At 43.6% G+C, this 10,617-nt stretch overlaps 1 protein-coding gene across 1 annotated transcript; it reads right to left on the bottom strand.

The window, feature by feature from the left end:
* Window positions 1-616: 616 nt before the first annotated feature.
* Window positions 617-8,194, bottom strand: LOC126530037 (uncharacterized). Its single transcript, XM_050177499.3, has 3 exons — window positions 7,905-8,194; window positions 5,799-5,973; window positions 617-1,230 (listed from the first exon to the last, which is right to left on the bottom strand). The coding sequence occupies exons 1-3, from the start codon at window positions 8,018-8,020 to the stop codon at window positions 799-801; spliced, it is 723 nt and encodes a 240-aa protein (XP_050033456.3). The 5' UTR covers window positions 8,021-8,194; the 3' UTR covers window positions 617-798.
* Window positions 8,195-10,617: the final 2,423 nt, after the last annotated feature.

Below are 10,617 nucleotides of genomic sequence, written 5' to 3'. Positions count from 1 at the left end.
CTTGTTTTAAGACTGATATTGTGGAACCATTGCATTGGCTACCAAGAAAGACCAGGCTGTGACACTACGCTACGCCACTCTCTTTGGGAGACATCACTGTCAGCGAGATTATCGACCATCCACACAGCGCTACATTTTGGCTGCAGACCGCCATTCTACAAGCGTTGCCTAAAATCAACGGGCACTATCTGATTCGAACATGCAGCTATTAACGAAGTACAATAAAACAAATTTAAAGTGCTCAAAATGATTTTCTTCAACAGTTCTGGAAAGCAGGGCCGACAGCAAAAATGCGAGGTGTTCGGAAAGAATATATTGAACATTTCCGAAATTTTATTGCTATTCTTTAAATTTGTATTATGGTTTAAAATTCGTCGCGCATGCAGTAACAAGCAAGTCCGGGAGCCCTTATTGGCGTTCCTACGCATAAAGTTCACCTTCTACATGTCACCCCTGCCAGCCATCGCGCCAGTTACGTTGTGCTGCACACTAGCTATTTTAAATGCTTTTTTGTGTGAAGGTGCGCGCCTATTTATTTGAGTCACCTTGCCGCGAACCTTCTTAGACAACCAGGTGTAAACAGCCAATCTGTGGACGCGAAAACAGAAAGCTGAAATTCAATTCACTTTCTTTATTTCTTCACGGTGCTGTCAGTCTGTAATTTGGAAGACGTGCTGTGATCGCGTGTAATCCTGAATGAATGAGTCTGCAGAATTGATTATTCCAACGAATCCTTCCTCCTGAGTCCCACGCATGTTTCCACCAAGAGCCAAAGTCTCTGAAGTTCCTCCGATAGGTTCACAACACGGCGTGGTTGACATCGTCGTTTCCGCCAGCCACGTTGCCCGCATCCCTCTGCTCAGGTGCCTCGGCCCTGGTGCCTTCAACGGGCTTTCCTACCGAGTTCACGTCATCGTTGACTTTGGTGCTGACAACGGCTGCCTGCGTGACGGTCCCAGCATCAACGGAGGCGGGCGCTTCTTCTTCGACTTTGGTCCCATCGCTCTTGCTGGTAGCGGGGGCATCGTCTTCGGCTGGTGGAGGGACCTTCTCCTTGACTACCTTCTCCTCAACCTCAATCTTTTTAGTGGTGGCTTCGGCTGGTGGTGGAGCCTTTGTGGTGAATGTTGGGTAGAGCGGCACGCAGCTTACATTATAAGCGTGGTCGCAAACGTTGAGAGCGTCGTTGAATAGCAGGCCTGCCGGACATGGCATAAGCACGGGAAGTCCCTGGGGGTAAGCGGGAAAATAGGACATTTTACGAAGACAGTGTTATTTTGGCGTGGAAGTGGTGCCGTCTGAGGCGATACAATGAGATGCGCTCCGACAGAAACACGCGATACCAGATTCGAAATATGGAATGGTTTAGGAACAGTGCTTTAAGATGCACTCCCACGAAAGCTAGTTGCAGGTCCCAACAGCATGAACGAGTGTTCACAGGAGCGTTTTTGGTGTAATGTAAGGCACTCGTGCTGGCTAACTCGAAGCGTCGTGAAGTGTTTCAAGCTCAGGCCATTAAGTGTTTGTAAGGGAAAGCTTATGGGCTGAAAAGAAATGAAGATTAAGCCTAATTAATATGTGGATGTCACACATGCCACAGAGACGACCTTACTACAAAATGTCACACATCACATACGTGCAAGTATTTTAACTGGTAATTTAACTTTAGAAATTCTCGCGAACGCGTGTCATGGAACAATAATGAACATGGCGAAAGTCTTCACATAACGCGACTAATGATTTGAAGAAACGCGTGGTAGAAAACGCAAACTGTTGCGATTTTAGCCGACTGTCCAAACTAGGGCATAATCCTATTATGGAGCTTAGACACAGGCGTAGAAACGAAATGGCTTTGTGCGTGCGAAAGTTGCGCTAACAGTAAAAATTTATAATGACACTGCTTGATAATCGGCATGAACAGAAACTGTGGCTTAGGAAACAAAGACAAAGGAAATTGATTTACTTAACTAGCAGAAAGTGCGCATGTACGATAAACTTTTCAAATGCTTTCACTTTATTTAGAAGCAGTGTTTTCTTAATAGCGAACATCCTGAGCTGATGTTCTTGATTTATGTTCCACCAGCCAGTAATTCAGTCCTTCCTTAATTTGGAGTGATTATTAAATGCAATTCACAGTAGTGTATCACAATAGGCGCTACATGAGCAGAGTTCCGTAACATAACATGCGTGAAAATCCAATACAAGCATATCAATACACAATTAGCGGTCACGTAGTCTGTGAGGATTATACATGTCAACTACAAGAAAGAGTAGAAAAAAATTTTTAAAATAGAATATTTGAAAAACGTTAATTACAAATTTGAGTGTTACTTTTACAACGCAAACCACGAAAAACGCTAATTCCTGTAGTAATATTGATTAAAGTATGTAGTTGAAATAAAAAACTGCAGGTATGAAGAAAATAAGTATAACTACAGGAATGATCAAATGAAGTAACGCAAGCATATTTGGAAGAACACCAAAATGTCTAGTTATAGATCTTACTAGATTCCATGTGAAAAAAGTACTAGCAGATATTCCACAGATCAAGATTTCAAAGTGCTTTAAAAAATACATCAATCGTTGGACTCGTCACCCCATCTGCAGGAAGTACACTAAAGTCGGAGGTAGTGCGAGGGAGGAATGTGTTTTTAAATGTTTTTGTTTTGCATGAGCCCTCGGCCATTTTTTCGGGGTCGTAAGAACGTATAATACGGCATGCTACACGTTTGATGAGCATTCTTTGTTCGATTTCTAACATGTCGTGGTGTGATTGCTAGAGAAATTTTAGCCTCTCGTGATACCGCGGCGTTTTGAGTTGCTCTAGCTGGGCAGTTTGCAAAAGCGCCAAATGTAGTGATTGAAAAAATACGAGGAATACTGTCGGGATCATGACATCCCTCGGGAAGTCCTCCAGGTTGCCAGAAAGCCAGAACGTTTACCCCCGTGGTGTGATTTCATAGCGTTATGTGATTGGACACTAACACATCTAAAGAAAAGAGACACACCACATGAACACATTATACAAGAATTCCGCTCTCTTCAAGACAAGTATATAAACTACATAGAATTTTATACTGATGGTTCTAAAACGGACAAACACGCGGGTGTAGGGGCCGTAACATAAAATTGGGAAACAAGTATTCGATTACCTCAGCATGCCTCTGTCTACACAGCCGAAGTGTACGCGATATGGACGGTAGTTCAAAAGATCATTGCTGACAAACTTGAAAACACTGTCATATACACAGATTAATTAAGCGTACTGAAGGCTCTACACATGAAATCCCAAAGTGAACCCTTGTTAAGCGATATTTTGAATGCATTAACGTCAAACAAATATGGCAGATCAATTAAGTTTTGCTGGGTACCAAGCCATGTTGGAATATTGGGTAACGAAGCGGCGGATAGATGCCCATCAATGGCAGCGTACAAAAACATTCAAAATACAGCACTTCCATATAAAGACAGCGTCAATGCGATTCGGAAGGCCTTGACGTCAAAATGTCAACGCGATTGGGACACTTGTATAAGCAACAAGCTTCATCTAATTAAACCTGTAATTGGCGAGTGGAAATCATGCAGTCACCAGCAACGATTCTACGAGGTGATCTTGTGTCGACTTCGAATTGGACACACACATCTGACGCACAATTTCCTTCTTCGAAAAGAAAACCCGCCAACTTGCGAAAAATGTAATGAAGCTCTTACAGTCATGCACATCTTAATAACATGTCCACACATGAATACACTGAGACGGAGGTTTTTACACAGCCTGTATAAATTGCACATTCCATTACACCCTGCCCTATTACTAGCAGATGACCCCCTAGTGCCAATTCCTAACCTCTTCGACTTTTTAGAAAAAACCGGTTATTTACACCAACTATAATGTAATGGAGGTTCACCTGCCCTAACGTTCCGTTTGATTTTGTCTTGTGACTGGCGCAGCATGGCCTTAGTTGCCTTTGTGCCACTAAACCCAAACTAACTAACTAACTAAAATAAACCTGCTTGGACACTTTACAATCACGCAGTGTTAGAGTCTCTCCAGAGTCCCATACAGATGCCGTATATCCTAATATTGGTCGGATAAATGCTTTGGGTGAGCAGATTGGGTGAGGGAACAAACACGCGTAAATGACATCTTAGTTGAAATCAAGAAAAAGAAATGGGCATGGGCAGGACATGTAATGAGGAGGGAAGATAACCGATGGTCATTAAGGGTTACGGACGGGATTCCGAGGGAAGGGAAGCGTAGCAGGGGGCGACCGAAAGTTAGGTGGGCAGATGAGATCAGGAAGTCTGGAGGGTCAACATGGCGACAATTAGTACATGACCGGGGCAGTTGGAGGAGTATGGGAGAGGCCTTTGCCCTGCAGTGGGCGTAACCAGGCTGATGACGATGATTATGAAATGCTTTGTATGCTATAAGTTGTATATCAAGCGTAGAATTGCACAATTCTATTTTAAGAAAGCCCAATTGTTTCAATGCCCTTTTTTCAGCATAGGCTAAAAATAAATTCTGGGGTTTTACGTGCCAAAAGTAGGATCTGATTTTGAGGCACGCCTTAGTGGGAGACTCCGGAAATGTGGACCACCTGGGGCTCTTTAACGTGCACCTAAATCTAAGTACCCGGCTGCTGTCACATTTCGCTCCCATTAAAATGCGGCCACCGTTGCTGGGATTCAGTCCCGTGATCACGTGCTTAGTAGCTCAACACGGTAGCCACTGAGCAACCACGGCGGATTTTCAACATACACTACATGTTCATTCTATCGCAGATCAGGCGCGATAATTGCTCCTAAGTACTTATAGCTATGTACGACACTCAAGGATTGACCGGTTAGGTTGTACGTCAAATTCAGGGTTCTTTTGTCGGGTTACTGTCATCGCCACAGTCTTTCGATTATTCAGAGACATTTGCCACGTGTAGCACCACTTTTATATTTTGGTCAATGTATTGTTCAATAATGCCTTATCTCGTCCCTAAGAAATTTCTTCATATAGTACGCACTCCATCTGCGAAAAGCCGGATTTCCATAAAGATGTTCTCAGCAATGCCATTTATGAAAAGCAAAAAACAAAAGAGGACAGAGAACCAGAGAACAGACCCAGGATGAAAAGCGGACTTCAGTCGAGTGGAATTGTAGCTAGAGCCGTGGATATTCGCACTCTCGACTCGGAATTCATTTTTGTGATTTCTTTCCTTTTGCTCAACACTGTATTTCCCATTTATTTGTCAATTTGTTGAGTTGGAAATTTTATAAACACTAGGTGCTGATTCAGATCTGATTCAAGGCTAGCTGAACCTGCCACGTTCGGTGGAGGCGGGGGGCAATGTACGCAAGAAGGCTCATGTACAGATGTTTCAGAGTGCGTAGAACAGCGGTTGGTGAATTGAGGAATTATGCACCTGAAAATAACTTCTGCGATGGAGGATGGCTACGTATGATCGTGCTTCACTTGGGAAAATGTGTACTATGAAAATATGTTATTATTATTATTCTTATTATTATTAATAATATTTATATTTATTATTATTATTATTATTATTATTATTATTATTATTATTATTATTATTATTATTATTATTAACCCAGTTTCATGTGAGTGCTTCTAGCACCAGCAACAGGCCCGTTAGTACTGCTGTTCTCTGACAGTATCGGTGCAGCACAGCTGCTTTTCCAAAATTTAGGCATATGAGAATTAAAGAACTCCCCTCACCACAACCTAGCGAGGGAAATGCTGTGTTATAAACGCAGATTATTGTCTGCCCCGAGCACCCGCCGTATACCTGTTGGCACACGAAGTAAGAGGAGCAGTCCAGCGGGTTGGCGATAAAAGTGGCATCGGAGTCCTTGTCGTCCGCGGGCGGGCACCCCGAGAGCGCCCTTGCACTGCCCAGCGATACCAGGGACAGGGCCGCCAGGGCTACCGAGGACAGCACGACACCACGCTGTGCCACCATGCTGTTTAGAAGCGCAAGGAAAAAAATACATGTTTAGGTTAGGGTCTTACAATCGGCGAAGGGCAAATTATTTTGAGCTGAATATAAACAGTCTGGTAATAGTCCCTGAGTGACTACCTTCCGACGATGCTGGATTGTTTATTTTACGTTCATTGTAAGCCAGCATTCTCATGCTAGGCATTGCTGGATAAGCACAGCAAATATTTCAAAGCTGCTTGTTTTCGCACTTCAGATGCGAACATGAGCTCTTTGTATCACATAATGGTGACATCCTGAACGGGACGGACGCGTTACATATCCTCCCTCCCCTTCCCGAATCCTTCATTTGGCATTATAGTTCAGAGCAAAACTTGCTCGAGCGATTTACAGGCACACCACTCGTTACGTTAGAGTTAAGGTGCCGCGCGTTAAGTGAGAGCCGCTATAACATGACAGCTGCCGCCGTCGGTAGAAGTGCATTCCTCTGGTGTAATTGAATAACGTATCTAAAACCTTCAGAACTAATTAATTTTAACCGAACCACAAAAACGAGAGACGCTCTTACTTCACTTGAATGCGACAGCAGCAGGTACCTTTTAATGTCAAATTTCGCACCGTAGAAATATCCTAAAATTGAAGTGTACGCATCTCGACGGTGGGCAAAGGAATCAAGAGGAATAAACAAGCTGTCAAGAATGTGAGAAAATGCAGATGAAAAGAGCAACGTTCTTAACGAATACTAGAATATCGCCTGAAAAAAATTGGGGTTACCACTCACGAGGAATTTTGTATGCTGTAACGGGCACGCTAAGCAGGCGTCATCCAAACGAAACGTCGGGCACAACAATGAAGGTAGCCAGTTGGTGACGACCAGTTTTTGCGAACAGAAATGTTGGCGAGCCCAGCCACTGGACATATGCTGACGCATCTTTATTAAGTATATGAATATACACTCTTAAACATATGTACGAATGTACAACCTTTATGTCGTATCTTGCCACACAACAATAATTGTCATTTGCTTGCTTGCGTTTCCTTTCTTGAGAACGCTGCGCGCGCTACTTTCCTGTCGAGAATGTTCGGTCGTGCTTATAACACGCATGCCATTCATGACTTGGAAGTACAGGGCTCTCAGTGTTTAAGAAATGAAATGCGGACAAGACAGATGACGATTAATTTTATGTAGCAAGATATGACCTAAAGGTTGTAATTTTGCTTAAGAGTGTTGCGTTACGTGCGAGGGGCGATTATCTAGGCAATGATCTTGAGGCATTCACCAATGCAGCGAGTTGCAGACGTCTGAAGGGGATGACAAAGCGCTTCTAAGCAAGATGAGTTGCATTGAATATAGTTGTGCTTTTTTTTTATTCATGTCTGCACTATATTTGTTCCATTCAATTTTCATGAACATGCATTTATTGATATTTGAAATAAATAATAAATTGCCGGGTTTGACGCGAGAAAATCTCTATGGGGCACGCCATGCCCTAGGGAGTGGGACCCTTGAATTATTTTGACCACCTCAAGTTCTTTCACGTGCACCCGATGCATGGTATACGAAAGTTCTTGCATTTCGCTTCTACCGAAATGCGGCCGCCATATCTGGGATGTGATCCCCGGGTTTAGCGAGATGACATAAGCCAGTTGCAGGCACGTGGGAAAAACTGGAAAATTGTACTGAACGCATACTGTTATTTACAGCACGATTTTGCACTGAGAAGTAGTTCTAGTACGCTGTAAGGGCCTACTCGCTTCATCACCTTATCTTTAGCTGCACGTTAGAGAACTACTACATCGAACTACTACATAATATACTACATCGCACATATCTTCAGCGGATTACTGGGAAGGCGCTTGCGGGTTGAGAAAAACCTGTGCACCGCATGCACCATTGCAGCGCACGCCGTGTGTCAGTTCCCATCAAGATTAGTAAGCAAAATTATTTACACTCACCTGAGTGCGATATCGCTGCGACTGCTATCCGTTGAGGAAAAGCTCCTGCTTTTATGCAGCTGGAGCTTCAGTATTGGGCGCGTTTTATTCTGCGACGCGAGAGAGACATCGGTCATGAACCCAACCGTTGCACCAGAGACCTAATAAAAGGCATTGTGCGACAAGTCGGTGGGCTCGGAGGCTGCAATCAGGAGCAATATAGATCCACTGCTTAGAAATGCGCTGCAAGAAGAAGGCATTTAAGGCTTTCGCTGTGCTAAAGTCACAGTAGATAAACTCGAAGGCTCTGTGTCACAGGTGATACCGATGCTCAATATATGCTATGGAACACGTGCTGAAATCGTTGTTTCTCTTCAGCATTTCTCGGGAGGGCGCAAGTGTTCCTACTACAATAGCCCGTGATAGCTGTGGTAGATAATGAATTGCGCCCTTGGACATTGCCGCGAATATTTACGAGAAACGTTGCCCCGATAAGGCGGAGATAGAATTCTGAAAATGGGTTCAAAGGTCAGGGTTGTAAGAGTCTGCGGATGCAACACGCAAGAACAGGTCGCACTCAACCAAATGCAGGTGTGTGTGCGTGCTTCTGTAGGTTTACATTTTTGTTAAGCTGCTCGCATTCAGCCTGTTTGCGTATCATGTTTGTTACTAACTCGGGCCTGTTTTTCATAATATTTGCGCATGTGAATGCAGGCACGTTCAGATAGTTCGGGATGCAAATATTCTCGTTGCTCAGGATACAAACATTTCGAGCCTCCGCGAGCCGGCTTAAACAACTAACCAAGTACGTAACTTCTATTTCCAAAACGCATCACCGTAATGCACATCCTATCAAGCTGAGTAAGCAGTTTTTTGATAGCACAATTCTTGATTGAAGAACTACGTGGAACTATAAAGTTCCAAGCGGCGAACGTTGTACGGCTTTTGCACACACGAGTGGTGACAGCATGGTGGCGACGGCTACGTTATCAAATTTCTTCTGCTCGTGTTTGTAGGTTAATTTATTTGCTTTTCATGTCCGATATGATTTGAGATGTTGCAGGAATATATGTGTGTGGCCTATGCAAAAAGAAATAGAGAGCCTGAGGTATCATAGTAGCGGGTGTGTTTATGTTAAGGATACGAAAAATTCCTTATGCATGCACAAGTAGCATATCGGTATATATTGCTACATTTCTCTCTAATGCTAATTGCGCTCCCTCCACAAGCAAAGTAGTCTCTCGTTCCTAGTATGCGTAGTCATTCAGGAAAATCCACCTCACCTTTTTCTCTCTGTATCAATTTTGAATCGCTTAAACACGAATATGAAATATTTAACCTCCTTGCTATTGTAAAAAAAAATCATTTTTAAACCAAACTTGATTCCGACTACCTGTGACTCTGTTACCTTAATAACATCATGTATGTTGATGCAGCTATATGTGTATTTTTGTAATACAACGTTCTTTTGTTGGCTTTGTTTTAAACTGAGTTATTTAGCAAGGCTGTCATTGCCAGCATCGAGGGATGTTTTGGCACACGGATGTGTTCGACACTTAGTTGTGCACTAAACGAGTCCAGCGCGAGTTCCTGGTTGGACACCAGGCCGTTCGCGCCCATAGAAGGCAGATTCGAAGGTCAATGGCCAAGACCTGCCTCGTCGGTACGACCGCTCGCCCGTGTTTGCTGTTAAAGGTGTGATATTGATGGTTGCGTTTCGACGACGACAAACGAAGTGTCGTCATCGCGCAAGCCACGTGCACAGTATGGATGCACTGTTCATTACCACAACAGCCTCGAGAATAGAAAACGCCAGGTCACGCCAGTGAAATTCTGCGTATTTAAGGGAAATTCGCAGATGAGGCAAGTGGTGTGCTGGAAGCAGTCTAATTGCGCGGTTTTCTATTTCCATCAACTTTCCTTTCACAACTACCGCTTGGTAAGTGGCCCTTACATGTACAACGATAAAGCTTTGTCAGCTTCGTACATACAGGTGCGTACACTCAATGCCTGCTACTATCAAGAGTAGGGCACTGCGGGACCATCTCAGGAAGAACGTTATCCTGGTTTTATTCCCAATGGTTTTTTTACACGCTCTATTTGCGTTAGTACATAATGAGGGAATGTAAATGGCAAATATTTTTATTAAAGCGAAGCTTTCTTTGCCTAACCCCGGGGTTTGGCATTGCTGCCTGCTGGGTCGCTGAGTGGCTCGGCCGATATATATGTGGACTTGTATATGAAGGTGTTGTACCATTCACTGGTATCGCACGTCATGCATACCGGTACCTTATGTAGAGAAAACCAACGTGGAGTGGAATAAAACTAACAATTTCTTCTTTCTTTATTTTGTCAGAGCAAATGTAGAAAACGAAAGTCAAAATCAATGCTTGACTATATCTATGCTTCGTGAAAAACTAGCGCCATTAATCTGAACGCCCAAACGAGGAAGTCCGCGTCGAGGAAAATGTGTTTCTATTCATAACGTGAACGGTTGATTGTGCAAGAGCGGCGAAACCAAAACATCAAGAATGCAACGAACAAGTAAGCAGTACCCTTTCGTGCACGGAGAGTTTGCGTATGAGAGACCAACACTTGAGAGTTGATGCGAGATCTCTTTCGGAAAAAGCCAATGTTATCCAGCGGTTACCCGGAATCTCTAGTTTTGCCGGTTACGCGGTACCTGCTATAGTTGTTTTTATGTGTCTATGCTTGGTTTTGTTGCTTCTCCTGG

Source organism: Dermacentor andersoni, chromosome 5 (genome assembly GCF_023375885.2).
Source record: "Dermacentor andersoni chromosome 5, qqDerAnde1_hic_scaffold, whole genome shotgun sequence".
NCBI classification, from domain to species: domain Eukaryota; kingdom Metazoa; phylum Arthropoda; class Arachnida; order Ixodida; family Ixodidae; genus Dermacentor; species Dermacentor andersoni.
Note: the sequence above shows the minus strand (reverse complement) of the source record. Positions and strands in the feature narration are given on the sequence as shown.

Coding starts and splice junctions, on each gene's coding strand:
- LOC126530037 (XM_050177499.3), bottom strand. CDS start 8,020: ATGACCGATGTCTCTCTCGCGTCGCAGAATAAAACGCGCCCAATACTG. Junction 5,974..7,904: donor CGCAGCGATATCGCACTCAG/GTGAGTGTAAAT, acceptor GCTTCTAAACAG/CATGGTGGCACAGCGTGGTG. Junction 1,231..5,798: donor CTTACTTCGTGTGCCAACAG/GTATACGGCGGG, acceptor GCTTACCCCCAG/GGACTTCCCGTGCTTATGCC.